We start from the raw sequence: 18,612 nt of genomic DNA, 5'->3' as shown, positions 1-18,612 counted from the left end.
TGAATAAAGTTCTGCCTAATCTGATGACTGGCAATATGTTGGCCTGATACGACTTCATGTCTATGTTATCTGAAAAGCAAAATTTAATCTTTCGCCATTTAAAACTGCTGCTTAGCTTGGTAGCTGGAGATTAATCCAATTAGCTACTACAAACATTGATCCAGGGGAAAATTTAGGGAGATTTTTTTATTTATCTATTCATGTTTTTATTTTATGTAGCCTAGCTACATACCAAAGGAACAAACAAACAAAAAAAGTCAAACCAATACGAAATGAAAAGAACATTTTAATTATAGGGGGGTAGGAAAAGTCAAGTCAAGTGCATAGACTGGAAAAGAGAGTAACGACCAATGGTAGGTAGAGGGGGTAGGGGACACCACCATTGACTCCCGTGGTAAGGTGGTAAGGGTTTTGCGCCCCGAGTGGCAGGATATGGGTAGCCTATTGCAAAAGTGCCCAGAAAACTCATTCACTCCAATGTATGTGTGTTGCCCACTTGCTTGTAAATTGATGAAAACGGCCGTGTTTTTGTTTTCAAGTGTCTTGGTCATATCAAATTATACTTTGTTTATTACAAAATGTAGATTGAAACATTAATGTAGACAACTCTGTTGTTGTTTTTTTTTACTCGCCTATGTTCGTGTTTATCTGTAATGGATCCACAATGATGCTATTAACGTGGGTGATCTATACATGTCCTTAAATTATTGAAAATACCGCACTTGCTCATTCACCAACAATGCAGAGTTGTCAGTTCTTGGGCGCTTTTGCAATACCCACATTCCGCCATCAGGAGGCGCTTAGGGCATAGATAGACTGTATAAAAAAGTCAGTCAGTAGGGTCGTGCCCGAAATTCCCGCCGGCGGAGAGAGAGGAGAGCGTCTACGAGGAAACAAACCTGAGTGTGTCGAAAAACCATGGCTGGGCAGAAGAATGTGGTAAGTTACAACTCTTACTTTAGTGAAAATCGGAAATAACGTAGTTTATAACCGGACTGAGTTGTAAAAGCAACTTTACATGGATATTGTTTGGGTTTGGGTTTTGAGAGCTTGGCCCAGGCTCATGTTAGCTAACCTTACATTTGAAAAGAAACAAGCTAACAAGCGGGAAAAAAAAGTCAGTAAGTTAGCAGCTTCTTCTGGGAGATAAGGAAACACTTCTCAAATAAATTCAACAATGGTGAGTATGTTTGTAATTATTATGCTTCAGCACTATGGCTAATTAAGGTTAATTATCATGCTAATGAAAGTTAAGTGAGGGAACTTGTGCATTTATGATTTAAATGTATCGGCCACCGTGATGGTGTGGCCTCGTGTTGTTGTCCCTCCTCGACTCTAATGACGGGGACTCTTCACTGTCACAGTAGATGAAGACAGTGTCTTTGTGATTAACAGAGGGAGACGATGCGGTGTGTCAGCCAGCAGCAGGCCCAGAAGCTGCTCCACAACAAGTTTGTCGTGGTGCTGGGAGACTCAAGTAAGTCACAGTTGACAAACACCTGGTCATTTACACAGTATTTGAACAGGTATACAGAGAAAAGTTTGTAAATGGTTCCTCTTTCTCTGAAATTAATGGGCAGTTTAGTGTTAACGTGCATTTTGTTATTAATTTAGTGTTGTATAGTGAGCTTGAATAGAGTCTGTACAAGTCTTGTGACTGTCTGTGAACATGGGTCTCTGTGTGTCTCCTCCTCAGTCCAGCGGTCAGTCTACAAGGACCTTGTCCTCCTCCTCCAGAAGGAGAAATATCTGTCCCTAAAACAACTGAAAACAAAGGCAAGTAGATCATGACATGAATGTTTTTTGTTGTTCAATCTAATCGTGAACAGCCCAGTATGACAACATAATTTGAAATCAGATTTTTTTTTTTTTTTAAAGATTGTGACTTTGTCCCTCCTTTTCCCGTCCTTGTTCTTGGCCGTTAATTTAAGTAAAAAATATATTCTGTTTTTTTTTTTTTCTTTTCTGAACAGATGGCTTGTGTGTCCTTTTTCTTTTTTGGTTCTACCATCTCCACTGAAACATACTGCATATTGTTGTGTTTTTCAGGGGGAGATGAGTTTTGAGCAGGACTGTCTGGTGGAGGGAGGCTGCCTAAACACCCTGCACAATGGCACCCAGTACACCGAAGTCCGACAGTACCAGTCAGCCCATCACCTGGTCCGCTTTTATTTTATTACACGCGTTTTCTCCGCGTACATGAGGAGCATCATTGAAGACTTCCGCCATGGACTGAAACCAGACGTTGTCATTGCCAATTCGTGTGTGTGGGATATTTCCAGGTGGTTAAACAAAACAGCAGCCATTAATGGTGTTTCTTGAAATTTATTTGACATTGTGTTAAAGGGACATTGTGTAACTTCTCCTGTTATCTATTCACGACATCGATTATTTTGTTCAAAAGTATGTTTTTCATTAATCAGTAATCCCCCCATCAACAAACTGAAGTGTTCCTTTCAGCTCTGAATGAGCCGTTCATATCATTCATATCTACATGGAGACGGTAAGCTCGGTGCTGCTGCCATGTGGTGTCTCCATGTTTTTATGTTCAGTGGCAGTGTGACGGTAGGAAACCACAGAAACTCAGCGGAGACACCGGAGCTGTCGGCTCAGGTGGAGGTGGCGTCTGTGAAAAGTCACCGCGGTAACGCAGTGAGGAGGAATGGAGCGTTACACTGATGCTGCACCAATTTCACGTGAATGCAGCATGAAAAATACGATTGAGTTGCTTGTGATATACAACCACAACGCTAGATGGGAGTAATTCCTACACAATGTACCTTTAACAGTCATTATCTTGATATTTATTTGACATAACATAAGCAGCCACTGTACTCTAAGTGGTGAGGCCAGGGAGACCTGCTACAATTCCCAACTGTTTTCCTCATTGAAGTTGATACAAATCAATAGAATAAGCCACAGTAAAATAAAATATATATTGTACATGTCCAGAGTTCACCAACTAGTTTCAGTAAGCTGACAACAGCATGATATAAAACTGTGTCTGACTTTGTGAATCATGGAGGGCGAGCTAGCTGAGCAAGTTCATGATTCAGATTACATCCCACTTTGAATTTTAGTGCCTAGTAATTTTAATTTTTCTCTGGTTCAAAGGTACAACTCATCTTGGATCAATGGCTACAAACAGAACCTGGACAAATTCTTTGACGAGCTTAAATCGGTTTTGCCAGAAGAAACGCTGATTATTTGGAATGTAACCATGCCACTGGGGGAGAGGATCAAAGGAGGGTTCCTTGTCCCTGAGGTACATGCTCATCAAGTAGACATAGAGTGTTTTGGGTCAGGTTGGTGCACAGTTGTTTCTACCTCTTTCTTAGAATTAGAATAATTTGTTCCTGCATCAATTGTAGTGGTAGGTGACACGGAGCATTATCACTGTCCTGAGACCAGCTGTCCTGTCGGCAGCACAACAGACAACAGGTTGACTCCTCACCAGGTTGAGTGTCATCACAGATTTATTAAATTACATTATCTTTAAAGAGAAGCTAAGCAGGATTTTTTCCGTGGCTATGCTACACTGGTGATTAAAAAGCTCTGGAGTAATTGTGATAGTTAACTACATGACTTGTAACTTGTTACGAGTGAGAATGGAGGCCCTCTGCCTTCCACCTGGCTCATGGCTGAAAACCAACCTTGCAACATCAGTGTAGTACCTGGCTGCCGCCCCCGTGTCCCAGCTCTCTTCTCTGCGTACTGCAACACAAATGCGCTCCTGCAATCTTTTGTCTATGACAGTAAAGACTACACAAATATTACATGTTGTAACATTGTATATGTTATATAACGTTATCCACTGCTCCATGGAGTGATTTCTCACTGGTTTTCGTTACAAATACACATGGCCAGGCAGAGGGTTAGCAAAACAGAGGAAAAGCGACCAGACTTGCATAGTTCCTCTTTAATGCTCTGACCTCTCTATTTGCTACAACTCAGATCCAGCACAAGGCTCCCCAGCTGCGGTACGACGTCATAGAAGGGAACTACTACAGTGGGACTTTGGCTGACATCCACGGGATGGACGTGCTGGACCTGCACTATCAGTTCCGCTTCTCCCTGCACCATCGCACAAATGACGGAGTCCACTGGAACGCCATCGCACATCGCAAGATCACCTCCCTGCTGTTACAGCACGTTGCACAGGCCTGGGGCGTCGACATGCCCTGTCCACTGAAGGCTGTTGGTGAGGAGGAGAAACACACACAACACACACACACAAGACCATATGCTTCCCCTTGGAGACGGGACTTGTAGGTGAGGAAAATAGAAATGACTCTGTCCTGTTAGATAAAGGCAGAAAAAAGCCAAAAAAAATAGCTCAAACATCATGATAGTTGTCAGTGTAGATTGACAAAGAGACAGAAGGAGAATGAAATGCAGCAGTCTGGCCGCTTCACAGTTGAACTGGGTTCTGGTTACTCAAGAGTATTTGTGTCAATGTGGTATTCATCCTAGTCACTCAGTTACGGGGTCGCCCCAGACTTCATGGTCTGGGTGTTAGGGTTTTTGAATGAATGTATTTTATTGATTTTGAGGTAACACAAGTTTGTTCTTTGACAGAAAATACTGTTCCACAGCCAGCCCATGTGAATGCAACCAAGCCTGCAGGTGAGACATCAGGAGGTGGTGGTGATGTGGTCAACAGGATTATTTCATTAAAATAGGACGAGTCAATGACAACAACCAGGAGACACTTAAAGCTAACAAATGCTGGGATGTTTTTGTTTGGAAAATGCAATTGTAGCACAACACAACAAATTGAATTGTGTACACTTTGTCCATCACATAGGACAGCATGATTACTGAAAGTCGGCTCCTCATGAATAATTAGTGAGGGTTTTAGTGAGTTTCAACCATAGACTGTAAAAAGAATGGACGTAGCACCGTGACGTCACCCATTGGTTTGGAGGAGTCTGTTTTGTGCCGCTACTACGGGGGTTTGAACCGCGCCATGTTGGATTCTACTTGCCATATTTGGAGCGGTGCGGCCGTTGGCCGGCTGAGGGCCCGCCCACTGGCCTCGTAGCAGCGGTCTCCGGACCTGTCACTCAACGGTTCTGCGCCCTAATTGGCCAGAACTTTAAACCTAATAATAGTAAAACGGTAGAGTTTAAAAAAAATTCACCCCCCTCAGAGTGTGTGCGGGGGTAGAAACTATCGGTTGAGACCAAAAAAATAAAATGTACCAGGCTGTAAATATGTTTTTTTAAGCTGTAAAATCGGCTATTTTAACATGGGGCTCAATTGGAGTTGCTCCCTTCTGGAGCCAGCCCCCAGAGGAAGCCGGGGGGATTGCAGTTTTTTGAACGCGGAAGTGAGCTTCACTTCTCAGACCCACAACTGCCCCCTTGGTTTCAACAAATAATCTGGCGGTTGTTTATCAGATGATAATATTTAGAAAATCACAGTGATTGACATCAGTGCTTGAATAGTAAAAGTTTCATATTATTAAACTCCCCAGACCTAGGTTTATGGTTGTTGTTCTCAGTTGAATGAAAACTTTGTTTGGTCCATCTTTAGTTTCTTTGGGCTTTTAGTGAAATGAAATTGCAAGAGAATCAGTGTTAGACTAGAAATTACATTAAAATAGTGAAACTTGTAGTCATCTGATTCTTTCTGCTTTTTCAGGAGGGCATCAAGTGCAGGGTACCAAATACCACTACTCTCCTCCTGCCGACTACTTTTTCAACATGGGTGAGGTTCAAAACACATGGTTTTGTATTGTGTTCATGTCTGTTTGTGAATGTGAATGAATTTGTGATCTATGGGCAGAATAATGTTCAGGGTGGTCAGTGACCATTGACACTAAATTGGAATATGTTAATCCTTGAGTCCAAATGAGTCACTGTGACCTTGAACTTTGACCTCAGTCTTATCAGACATTCATAGAGCCCAGATGAATATTATTAGTGCTAAATAGGAATAACATTCCCCAAGGTGCTTTGAGATATGACACTCAGAACCAAAGATGTTTTGTGAGGTCACTGTGACCTCTGTGCACAACAAAGTGATCAGCTCATTATTGAATCAATGAAGGAATATAGAGGTATTTTGTTCACAAGAATGAGACATAATGACACAACTCTCCTCTGATCCCTGCCTCTCTCCCTCCACCCTGCTCTGGATTTCACAGAGAGGCAGCTGCCCAGGAGAAACTACAACAACTACCAGGAGGAGTTCTCCAGGGACACACTCTCTCATGACTACTTGAGCTTCGAGAACCCACACCCACAGCAGGTGTGGTATGACCAGGACACTAGAGCTCACAGACCTGCCCTCCTTCCACCTCCTCACCATCAGCAGGTGATGAGGAGCCGACGCAGCAGATACCACTTCGCTCCATACACCCATCACAGGGTCAACCAATACTCACATAATGGACGAGGCGGTGGACTTGTTCCTGTCCGCAGTTGCATGGAATGGAAACACGACCAACCAGCACCGTTCCTCCCTGCTTCTCTTCCTTGGCCTAAGAAACACCAGGTATGCACACATGCGCTTTTAATATTTCTTTTTACTTTTTGTACTTTTTTAGTATGTCACTTAATTGAATAACTATAATTATGGAGTTTTCTGACAGTCATATTTCTTCTTTTGTGTTTCCATTTCTGTCCCTACAGTCATGAGTATGGATGAAGATGAGGAGGTGATAGGAAATCTGAAAGTGTCTCTAGAAGCAGCAAAAGCTCTGAGTGGGATATACCAGGAGTTTCACCAGGAAGATGAGACAGATGAAGAGGGGCAGGAAGAAGAGGAGGAGGAAAAGGAAGAGGAGGGGCAAGAGGAGGAGAAGAAAAAAGTTCAAGCGATGGATTATGATGAGGACAGTGACTCCTACTGAAAGTAAAAAGCATGAGATGAGCGTTGTGTTTTGTATGAAACAGTGTTGAGTGCATGAAGGAGATGTTCTTTCCTTGTTTATAGCCTCAAATTAAACATCATTTTCTGAAAGCAACTGGGATATTGTTCATTTTTTTCTTTTTTTTAAATTTGGTGTCCAGTTCTTAAGATCTCTCAAACTTCCTTTACATCCTTATCATATGTCTTGACAATATCTTTCTGATGAGGAAATGTGGATGTTCGTTTCTTAACTTCATTGAGCAATCAAATATTTAATCCTAACCCTATACGAGCAAAATGTGTTGTTGAGTTTAAGAACCTACTCTGAATAAAGTTCTGCCTCATCTGATGACTGGCAATATTTTGGCCTGATACGACTTCATGTCTATGTTATCCAAAAAGCAAAATTTAATCCTTCGCCATTTAAAACTGCTGCTTAGCTTGGTGGAGATTAATCAAATTACTGCAAACATTGATCCAGGGGAAAATTTAGGGAGATTTTTATTAATGTTTTTATTTTATGTACACACCAAAGGAACAAACAAAAGAACATAAACAAAAAAAAAGTCAAACCAATGTATATTTATATACGAAATGAAAAGAAAATTTTAATTTTAGGGGGGTAGGAAAAGTCGAATCTAGTGTGGTCTATATGACGTCACAGGAAGGCGGTCGTCCGCCATGTTGCTCGGAGCCAGACGCTAAAACGTGCTCGAAACTCCCGCCGGCGGAGAGAGAGGAGAGCGTCTACGAGGAAACAAACCTGAGTGTGTCGAAAAACCATGGCTGGGCAGAAGAATGTGGTAAGTTACAACTCTTACTTTAGTGACAAATAGGGGGGGAAAAAAACATAGTTTATAACCTGACTGAGTTGTAAAAGCAACTTTACAAACGAGCCGCAGTGTTGGCATGGATATTGTTTGGGTTTGGGTTTGGGAGCTTGGGCCCAGGCTCATGTTGGCTAACCTTACATTTGAAAAGAAACAAGCGAAGTCTAGAGTCGGTAGCAGCTTCTTCTGGGAGATAAAACACTTATAAAATAAATTCAACAATGGTAAGTAAATATGCTTCAGCACTATGGCTAATTGAGGTTATTATCATGCTAATGCAAATTAGTGAGGGAACTTGCGCATTTGAATGTATCGGCCACCGAAGTGATAGTGTGGCCTCGTCTTGTTGTCCCTCCTTGACTCTAATGACGGGGACTCTTCACTGTCACAGTAGATGAAGACAGTGTCTTTGTGATTAACAGAGGGAGACGATGCGGTGTGTCAGCCAGCAGCAGGCCCAGAAGCTGCTCCACAACAAGTTTGTCGTGGTGCTGGGAGACTCAAGTAAGTCACAGTTGACAAACACCTGGTCATTTACACAGTATTTGAACAGGTATACAGAGAAAAGTTTGTAAATGGGTCCTCTTTCTCTGAAATTAATGGGCAATTTAGTGTGCATTTTGTTATTAATTAAGTGTTGTATAGTGAGCTTGAATAGAGTCTGTACAAGTCTTGTGACTGTCTGTGAACATGGGTCTCTGTGTGTCTCCTCCTCAGTCCAGCGGTCAGTCTACAAGGACCTTGTCCTCCTCCTCCAGAAGGAGAAATACCTGTCCCTAAAACAACTGAAAACAAAGGCAAGTAGCCTAGATCATGACATGAATGTTTTTTGTTAACTGTTGTCACCATTTCAATCTAATCGTGAAGAGCCCAGTATGGCAACATCATTTGAGATTGGATTTTTTTTTTTTTAAGATTGTGATTTTGTCTCTCCTTTTCCCATCCTTGTTCTTGGCCATTAATTTCAGTTTAAAAAAAAAATATTCAGGCTTCTTTCTTTTCTGAACAGATGGCTTGTGTGTCCTTTTTTTGGGGGGGGGGGGGTCCAACCATCTCCACTGAAACATATTGTTGTGTTTTTCAGGGGGAGATGAGTTTTGAGCAGGACTGTCTGGTGGAGGGAGGCTGCCTAAACACCCTGCACAATGGCACCCAGTACACTGAAGTCCGACAGTACCAGTCAGCCCATCACCTGGTCCGCTTTTATTTTATTACACGCATTTTCTCCGCGTACATGAGGAGCATCATTGAAGACTTCCGCCATGGACTGAAACCAGACGTTGTCATCGCCAACTCGTGTGTGTGGGATATTTCCAGGTGGTTAAACAAAACAGCAGCCATTAATGGTGTTAACAATGATTATCTTGATATTTATTTGACATAGCAGCAAAGTGGTGAGGCCAGGGAGACCTGCTACAATTCCCAACTGTTTTCCTCATTGAAGTTGATACAAATCAATAGAATAAGTCACAGTGAAATAAAATATATATTATTCTCATGTCCAGAGTTCACCAACTAGTTTCAGTAAGCTGACAACAGAATGATATAAAACTGTGTCTGACATTTTTGTAAATCATGGAAGGCGAGCTAGCTGAGTAAGTTCTTGGACCAGGTGTGTTCATATTGGCAAAACTTTGTTTGTGCTTGTTGAGATCAAATTTCTTCTCACCAATGTCTTGATGAAACGGCTGACAGGAGTGAGTGGAGGTGGACAGTTCTCTACAACTGTAGAGCTGGTTGTTGCTCTGCATCAGGTTTCAGACACTTGATGCTTGGTTTATTTTGACATAGAGAGAGCTGAAGCGGAAGGAGGAAGTAACTGTCGCCATGGGACCTCAATTCGGAGAATGTCTCCATGCAAGTGACGGGAGTCATAATGTTATTTCGTGATCCAATTGAATTGTGCCATGAGAAAAAAAATATGACCTCTACCTATTTAAAACATAGTGTTTCATGCCGAGAAATCAGCAGTTTGTTGAGATTTTTTCCAAACTGAGGTCCCATGGCAACGTTACTTCCTGCTTCCGCTTCAGCACTCTATTTAAGAGAGGGAGCAGTTGTAGAGAAACGCTGTGTTATGTAATGTATTAAGTCGGCCTAAACCACAAGAAGCAGCTGAAGCTGTTGGTCTAACATGTCCCCTAGTGTAAAGTGTCATTTATGTTCAGACATCTCATTTAGATTTTTTGTGCCTAGTAATTTTTTATTTTTCTCTGATTCAAAGGTACAACTCATCCTGGCTCAATGACTACAAACAGAACCTGGACAAGTTCTTTGATGAGCTTAAATCGGTTTTGCCAGAAGAAACGCTGATTATTTGGAATGTAACCATGCCACTGGGGGAGAGGATCAAAGGAGGGTTCCTTGTCCCTGAGGTACATGCTCATCAAGTAGACATAGAGTGTTTTGGGTCAGGTTGGTGCACAGTTGTTCCTCCCTCTTTCTTAGAATTAGAATAATTTGTTCCTGCATCAATTGTAGTGGTAGGTGACACGGAGCATTATCACTGTCCTGAGACCAGCTGTCCGGTCAGCAGCACAACGGACAACAGGTTGACTCCTCACCAGGTTGAGTGTCATCACAGATTTATTAAATTACAAGATTTGAATTTACTGATGATTGTACAGCCTGTACATGTCCCACCAACATGTTCTGTACTGATACATGTGAGTGTGAATTCAAACAGGTGTTTGTGCCATTCAGACTAGCGACAGACTTGACTGAGCTGCTTCATTGAGACTGTAGGAGGTTGTCTTTGAACTTTGACCTGTGTCCAGCTGCCTTGAGAGCAGTGGGATTGACCCGCTCATACAGGAAATACTAGTTTCTATTCTTATCTAATACCTGCATACAAAATAATACAGCAGAGAGGGGAGAGTAGGACGGATGCAGTGAGAGTTGATGACAGTATGTTGTCCCAGCCCTCGTCTCTAAGCACGGTGACACATATGCGCTCCGTAAAGACTACACAAATAAACACGTTGTAACTGATTTCTCACTGGCTTCATTACAAATACACATGGCCAGGCAGAGGGTTAGCAAAACAGAGGAAAAGCGACCAGACTTGCATAGTTCCTCTTTAATGCTCTGACCTCTCTATTTGCTACAACTCAGATCCAGCACAAGGCTCCCCAGCTGCGGTACGACGTCATAGAAGGGAACTACTACAGTGGGACTTTGGCTGACATCCACGGGATGGACGTGCTGGACCTGCACTATCAGTTCCGCTTCTCCCTGCACCATCGCACAAATGACGGAGTCCACTGGAACGCCATCGCACATCGCAAGATCACCTCCCTGCTGTTGCAGCACGTTGCACAGGCCTGGGGCGTCGACATGCCCTGTCCACTGAAGGCTGTTGGTGAGGAGGAGAAACGCACACAAACACACACACACAAGACCATATGCTTCCCCTTGGAGACGGGACCTGTTAGATAAAGGCAGAAAAAAGCCAAAAAAATAGCTCAAACATCATGATAGTTGTCAGTGTAGGTTGACAAAGAGACAGAAGGAGAATGAAATGCAGCAGTCTGGCTGCTTCACAGTTGAACTGGGTTCTGGTTACTCAAGAGTATTTGTGTCAATGTGGTATTCATCCTAGTCACTCAGTTACGGGGTCGCCCCAGACTTCATGGTCTGGGTCTTAGGGTTTTTGAATGAATGTATTTTATTGATTTTGAGGTAACACAAGTTTGTTCTTTGACAGAAAATACTGTTCCACAGCCAGCCCATGTGAATGCAACCAAGCCTGCAGGTGAGACATCAGGAGGTGGTGGTGATGTGGTCAACAGGATTATTTCATTAAAATAGGACGAGTCAATGACAACAACCAGGAGCCACTTAAAGCTAACAAATGCTGGGATGTTTTTGTTTGGAAAATGCAATTGTAGCACAACACAACAAATTGAATTGTGTACACTTTGTCCATCACATTGGACAGCATGATTACTGAAAGTCGGCTCCTCATGAATAATTAGTGAGGGTTTTAGTGAGTTTCAACAAATAATCTGGCGGTTGTTTATCAGATGATAATATTTAGAAAATCACAGTGATTGACATCAGTGCTTGAATAGTAAAAGTTTCATATTATTAAACTCCCCAGACCTAGGTTTATGGTTGTTGTTCTCAGTTGAATGAAAACTTTGTTTTGTCCATCTTTAGTGTCTTTGGGCTTTTAAGTGAAATTAACTTGCAAGAGAATCAGTGTTACACTAGAAATCACATTAAAATAGTGAAACTTGTGGTCATCTGATTCTTTCTGCTTTTTCAGGAGGGCATCAAGTGCAGGGTACCAAATACCACTACTCTCCTCCTGCTGACTACTTTTTCAACATGGGTGAGGGTCAAAACAAATGGTTTTGTATTGTGTTCATGTCTGTTTGTGAATGTGAATGAATTTGTGATCTATGGGCAGAATAATGTTCAGGGTGGTCAGTGACCATTGACACTAAATTGGAATATGTTAATCCTTGAGTCCAAATGAGTCACTGTGACCTTGAACTTTGACCTCTTATCAGACATAAAGCCCAGATGAATATTATTAGTACTAAATAGGAATACCATTCCCCAAGGTGCTTTGAGATATGACACTCGGAACCAAAGATGTTTTGTGAGGTCCCTGTGACCTCTGTGCACAACAAAGTGATCAGCTCATTGTTGAATCAATGAAGGAATATAGAGGTATTTTGTTCACAAGAATGAGACATAATGACACAACTCACCTCTGATCCCTGCCTCTCTCCCTCCACCCTGCTCTGGATTTCACAGAGAGGCAGCTGCCCAGGAGAAACTACAACTACCAGGAGCTCTCTTATAACTACTTGAGCTTCGAGAACCAACACCCACAGCAGGTGTGGTATGAACACGACACTAGAGCTCACAGACCTGCCCTCCTTCCACCTCCTCACCGCAGACACAAGAATAAACATGGACATGATGGAAACGGTAAGTGGACAGCTCTGCTGTGGAGATGTTTCTGAGGCTTTTTACTACAGTTTGAATAGTTCTTATGTGTGTGTTCAGAGGGGGGTGTAGTCTTTGTCGCTATTTAATCAGTTGAGCTTCCATATCCACTGCAGAGCATGTTGACACTTTCTGTTTGTTGTGCAGGTTTCCATTTCCAAACTCTGCACCACTATGAGCCCTACAATGAGAACCATCATCAGCAGGTGATGAGGAGCCGACGCAGCAGATATCACTATGCTCCATACACCCATCACAGGGTCAACCAATACTCACATAATGGACAATACTACTGAGATGCTTTATTCACACTGAGTCAAATGCCCCTCGTGGGGTTATTTACTCTTCTCCTGCATCATCTACAGTCAAATGTTTGTGTTCAAACTCAACTTACTGTAACCAGGAGGAAGCAGTGAGCCTTCCACTGACGAGCTCACCCTGATTTTATGCACTTAAATTAATGTCCTTAGAGATTTATAATTTCTTATAAGAGAAGTTGGCATGATATGTACGTTATTAAATAGATGTTTGAATTTTTGAAGTGTTTGATCTTTGCACAAAATATTTTATTTTTTTAAGTCTACATTTACAATGTATAAGATGGCGTGTTATTGAAGTTTGAGTAAGAATTCAGGATGACTGTCATTGTCCTATTTTCAAACTTCAGTGGTAAATTACTGCCACTTTTCATTTCTCATGTCCATCACACATCAAGAATATTGTGTAGTTTGCTGCAGTGATGATGTAATTCTACTTAATAAAACTTGCACATTGGTAATTACAATGTCTTTTTGATCCCTTTCATGTAAAACACTTGTAGAGGTGTGCTATATGAATTCACCTCTCATCATCTTGTATATTATTTTTATTTCTCAATAGCAATTTAGCCTGTCACTAAACCCTGTAGGCAATCTGGCCCATGTCAACTAGCACCGCAAAAAAGATTCTTTTTCACCTGCCAGTTTCCACAGTCTAAAACAGCAGTTTACCTTCATATTGCACTGTAAGTAAGCTGATTGTCAACAAAATTATGAAGAAATTGACTCCCAAAAGATTCACAAAGGATGTCTCTTACTAAGTGAATTGCTTACGTTTATTGTCTGAATCACTACAAATACAAAAGATACAAAACTAAAAAGTTGTAAATACAGTAAACATGAGTTGTTGCTTGTTTAGTTTTCCCCATTTCCATAAAGAGTTGGCAAAAGTGGTGCAATTGTGATGACAACACAACACCATAGTGTGACATTCAGGAGTCAAATCCATTGGGACTTAAAGTAATCAGACACCAATCAGTTTGACAAGAATATAAAGAGACAGCTCTGCCTCTGTTGTTAGTGCTTTAGTCTTAACTTTGCAAATATTGGCTGTAGTTTCCTGAGAACAGTGAAATGCAGGAAGGATAAATAGGAGAATGTTGAAGTGGAAGCTGAAATAAGAAAAAAAAAAAAGCTTTTCTTCATGTGCCGTCATCTTGGCTGAGCGTGAACAGTGTCATCTTATATGGAAGCCCATTTCCCCCACTTGATGAAAAAAATTATGAGATCCTAAATCATAATTATGAGATACTAAGTCGAAATTATGAGATACTAAGTTGAAATTATGAGATACTAAGTTGAAATTATGAGATACTAAGTCATAATTATGAGATACTAAGTTGAAATTATGAGATACTAAGTCATAATTATGAGATACTAAGTTGAAATTATGAGATACTAAGTCATAATTATGAGATACTAAATCGAAATTATGAGATACTAAGTCATAATACTAAGTCATAATTATGAGATACTAAGTCGAAATTATGAGATACTAAGTCATAATTATGAGATACTAAATCGAAATGATGAGATAGCTAAGTCATAAAGAGAGAGAGAGACACTATGTTTTTTAAGTGGATGATAGGTGTGTGTGTACTGTGCATTCATGTGTGTGAAGGAGTGATTTAAAGGAGTGTTTATGGGAAATTAAGGCTGTGTGTGTGTGTGTGTGTGTGTGTGTGTGTGTGTGTGTGTGTTGTGTGTGTGTGTGTGTGTGTGTGTGTGTGTGTGTGTGTGTGTGTGTGTGTGTGTGTGTGTGTGTGTGTGTGTGTGTGTGTGTGTGTGTGTGTGTGTATATACTAATAGCAAAGAGTGTTTTAAGGCTGTCTGTGTGTGTGTGCCAATATAGCAAAGAGTGTTCTAAATTGATAACGGAAATGGGCAGGATCTATTTGTTGGGTTTACGTGGCTTCAATGTAGAGACTGTATAAAACCAACCCTAATGTCACTGAAAGAATGTCTAGAAGACAAGTTGATGAAGAAACTATTAAAGTTGGCCCAGAGATACAACAGAAGCAGTCTAAGAAATAGACTGCTCACAATGCTGGACAGAAACCTGGGATTGTTCCTTTATTCTTCTTTGTATATTTTCTTCTATCAATAATAAATAGTGATTCCTGGCCTTCATGGACACTTTTTTGTATGTTAAAAAACTCTTTTCTCAAGACATTTGAAATGTCTCCAGACCAGAGGAGCTACAGTCTGGTGTCTACTCATTGAGGATGTAGGACGACCAGCAAGGTCAGCTTGTGTGAGACTAAAGTTGGGATAGTTGTTGTTCCATGTAGTATTGTCACAGCATTTACAATTTTAAAAATGGTTGATGAAATATTCAAAAATGGTTAGATGAAGAAAGATGAAATATTCAACTTTGATGTCTTAAATCAGGTCCAGGGTGGGATTAAAAATGTTCAGTCACTCTACTCCGATAAGAAGAACTAACCCCCCAAAAATGTCTGAAAATTCAGATAAGTGTGGGGCAAGTGAACAATATTGGTTTTGTAAGCAGACTAAGAACAAGGCTTCTAAATTAGTTATAGGTTGATAAATGAAATGTAGAATTTAATCCCGCCCCCCCAGGAGTACAAATTAGGACATGTCAGCTCCTGGTCAAAGAACTGGTACCTATGAGGCTGTATGGAAGAGGATTAGGGACAACTGAAAACAAAAACACCAATGAAAATTTTGCAATTTATCACAATAATAATTTATTATTTAGATTCAATTAAAATGCAGTTTTCATCGCTGAGTTCTTTGGAACTATGGAAGTGAAATCAAACGTTGGGTAACATCATAAGTTGATCAGGCAGCTGCCTGAGCGGGTGACTTCAAACTTCTTCCTGGAGATTTTCTGGTAGAGCTGCGTAGTTTATTCAGCCCTTTCTTCAGGTAGTTGTGTTTTGGGGTATTCTCAATACACAACGCCATAGACAGCCTCCGCTCAGCCTGCCTGACACTTGCAAGAAAAAAAAAACATATTCTACAGTAACATGAAGTGACAGTTTGTCACCCTCTTCATTTTCAACCCCACAGTAAATTAATATTTATGAATGTGCATATACTACACTCACTGGACTGAGAGCAGGCCGAAGCTGTGAGCTGGACGGTCCACATTCTTGTTTTTAGGGGTGAGGGGGATGAGGGAAGCAGCTGGCCCTCACCTTTTTCTGTGAAAGTGAGAAAGAGACAAATAGAGCATCAGTAAATTAAATCTATAAACATTTACCAATTACATAATTTTGGAACGGCCCAATGACTTACTTAAGTGTAACCAGATTTCCTTTGAAGTAAACACAAAAGCCTAACCTGTGTTTTTTCTTTCTTTTTAAGAGCAGTGACAGATGTATACCATGGCAGTATTATTCACTAATTAACTTGATCATAGTATACAACACCAATTATCAGAAAACAGTATCTTCTGACCTCTGTGGCTGTCTTTACACTGCACGGTTCAAGTGGCCCAATTCCGATTTTTTTCTCTCAAGTGGCTCAGATCGGATCTGTAACATGAATGTGTAAACGGGACAAATGCGCATGGAATCGGATATTGTCAGATCAGATTCAGGCCCCCGTTATATGTGGAAATAAATCAGATACAAATCGGATCTCTGCCAATGCGTCTGCAGTCTAAACAGACAGATCGGATCTTCCCTGGCAATGCGTGTCATACGTCATCAATGATAATATTAATTCACGTGCTCACGCGTCTCGCTGAACCTCTGTAGTCCGTGATTGACACGTGGGGCTGACCTGGACTACCGTGGTCAGCTGTGGCCAGCTGTAATCACTGTCACAGGCCTTACAGTGTTTAATAAACTCGTCGTCCCTGTAAATGAGGGAAACCTCAATGACCAACGAGTTAAAATAAAGGTTTAAATAAATAAAAAAATATTTTTTGTGGTGTCCGCGCGTCTGTTTTTTTCCCCCTCACTAGTTCTTGTTTTCATATAGCCACTACAGTAACATTCATTTCTATGCGGATCAAGCGAGGGAGCGCGAGATAAACACCAGATTTCAGGTTTTCCTACCGGCAAAAACCGAACCGAGCCGATAAGAGATCAAGAGAGGAAAAACAAACATTGTATAAATGTGTGAGGCTGTCCCCGTCCTCACGACGCGAGCGACGGAGGATCAAACGGTGGCACAACTGTCACCGTCACTCAGCTGCTCATCTCACAGCAGCTCCGCTCCACGCATAGACTGTAAAAAAAAAGGCTCCACGCAGCCACTTCACTAACGTTATTTTGTAACGTTCACTTTGTAAGTGACGTGTTGGATATAAACTCTGAACACCAGACTCACCTTTGTTTAAAAATATTCTTATATTATTACGTGACAATTTCCTGAAATCACTAGTTTATTTCCAGCGGGTCGTTTCATGCAGGCACAGCAGGTGTAAATGCAGATATCAGATCTGGGTCACTTCTGATAGAACATGTAAATAGACCGTCAAAAAAATCGGATATAGGCAACAAATCGGAATTGGGCATCAAGACCTGCAGTGTAAAGACAGCCTAAGTTTCTCCAAGATTACATTATACAGTACATACTACTGCAAATTAAGAGGAAAAAAAAACACCTAAAAGCACATTTAAGTCCAACAAAACAAATTCCAATGCAAAGAAAATATTATGTAACATCAGACATAACAAATGTTTAACTATTAATAAAACCAACCTCAGCTGAGAAGTCCAAAAGGCACAAAACGGTCTTCATCTACATTGTCTGTACTTCAAACTTCAGCTGAGAGGAGCCGACCGTTCTTGATGGCAGATGGACGGGCATCAGGGCATCAGGGCATCAGGGCATCAGGGCCAGACGAGAACGAGTATTGGCTGCAGCACCTGATTGATGAGAGTGCCGGTGGGAGAAGAGAGAGTCTTGCAGCTGGCCAGGCATCATGGACGCCCGGCAGATTGTGTCAGATGGGTCACCTGGGCTGGGTTTGTCATCTGTGAAGGAAACTGTGAGGAAATGTTGTTTGAAATATGACCTCTCATTTTCTCACCTTAGCACACAACCTCCTGCATCAGCCAAGTGTGTAGGCTACTTACTCTGGTCTTCAGGGTTCAGACGGAGCACAATCCATTCACAGAGCTCCAGCTGGCGGGTGTGTCAGACAGCTCCACAGACATCAGTCGTGCACTGGAGAGGTTTGGTTGGGAGTGAGCCTGGGGTTTTCTGTAGATCACAGTTAATACAATCACATATGGCTACAATGATGCTGCAGTGACCTTATGGGGTGTTTTGAAAGGATAAAGGGAAATATTTAGTTAGCATTTTCACACTAAAAGATGTCTTTAAAAAAAAGTTACAGCAAAAAAATATACTGCTGACCCTAAAATCATCCTGCATAACACTGCATAGTGTTACAATATCCAGCCATTTCTTTTCCAGGACTTTTTTTTCAAATGTTGGATTTGTTCTATGAAAGTAAACTCTGATATGTTCTTCTTACATAAATGAAATTGACTTGACTTTGTTTCCCTACAAAGAGGGCCTATTGTTCTCAAGACTTCTCAGGAAGCTGGCTTTTTACCTTGCCCTTTTTCTTGCACAATTAATGTAGAAATAAATCGGGGAAAAGGAGATAAAATCTCCAGAAGCATAGTGGAAATCTGTTGGTGATTCTAACCTTGCAC

The 18,612-nt window shown here is 41.3% G+C and overlaps 2 protein-coding genes across 3 annotated transcripts in view; both read left to right on the top strand.

Annotated features, from left to right (window-relative positions):
- Positions 1-866: 866 nt before the first annotated feature.
- Positions 867-18,612, top strand: part of LOC146969508 (PC-esterase domain-containing protein 1A-like) — a 66,282-nt gene continuing 48,536 nt past the window's right edge. The window contains exons 1-10 of one of the 2 annotated variants that reach the window (XM_085806222.1): positions 867-939; positions 1,396-1,477; positions 1,697-1,776; positions 2,050-2,282; positions 3,115-3,265; positions 3,955-4,201; positions 4,579-4,626; positions 5,647-5,712; positions 6,152-6,501; positions 6,639-6,743. In XM_085806222.1, coding sequence (XP_085662348.1) covers positions 919-939; positions 1,396-1,477; positions 1,697-1,776; positions 2,050-2,282; positions 3,115-3,265; positions 3,955-4,201; positions 4,579-4,626; positions 5,647-5,712; positions 6,152-6,501; positions 6,639-6,644 — 1,284 coding nt within the window. In that variant the 5' untranslated portion in view covers positions 867-918 and the 3' untranslated portion in view covers positions 6,645-6,743. Of the gene's footprint in view, positions 940-1,395; positions 1,478-1,696; positions 1,777-2,049; positions 2,283-3,114; positions 3,266-3,954; positions 4,202-4,578; positions 4,627-5,646; positions 5,713-6,151; positions 6,502-6,638; positions 6,744-18,612 lie in introns of those variants that run through there. The other variant, XM_085806221.1, reaches the window with a different exon arrangement.
- LOC146969510 (PC-esterase domain-containing protein 1A-like) lies at positions 7,470-13,394 on the top strand. The gene is made up of 10 exons (XM_085806224.1): positions 7,470-7,661; positions 8,111-8,192; positions 8,406-8,485; positions 8,773-9,005; positions 9,913-10,063; positions 10,803-11,049; positions 11,395-11,442; positions 11,959-12,024; positions 12,456-12,632; positions 12,798-13,394. Exons 1-10 carry the CDS (start codon positions 7,641-7,643, stop codon positions 12,944-12,946), a joined length of 1,254 nt encoding a protein of 417 aa, XP_085662350.1. The 5' UTR covers positions 7,470-7,640; the 3' UTR covers positions 12,947-13,394.

The sequence above is a fragment of the Trachurus japonicus genome, chromosome 18, assembly GCF_045865225.1.
Source record: "Trachurus japonicus isolate A0001 chromosome 18, Traja_1.0".
Taxonomy (NCBI): domain Eukaryota; kingdom Metazoa; phylum Chordata; class Actinopteri; order Carangiformes; family Carangidae; genus Trachurus; species Trachurus japonicus.
This window is presented reverse-complemented; position numbering and strand designations above follow the sequence as displayed.

Bases quoted from the DNA above. Each gene is read 5' to 3' on its own strand.
- LOC146969510 (XM_085806224.1), top strand. From the start codon at position 7,641: ATGGCTGGGCAGAAGAATGTG. The intron at 7,662-8,110 runs GTAAGTTACAAC...TGTGATTAACAG, and splicing joins TGGCTGGGCAGAAGAATGTG to AGGGAGACGATGCGGTGTGT. The intron at 11,050-11,394 runs GTGAGGAGGAGA...GTTCTTTGACAG, and splicing joins CTGTCCACTGAAGGCTGTTG to AAAATACTGTTCCACAGCCA.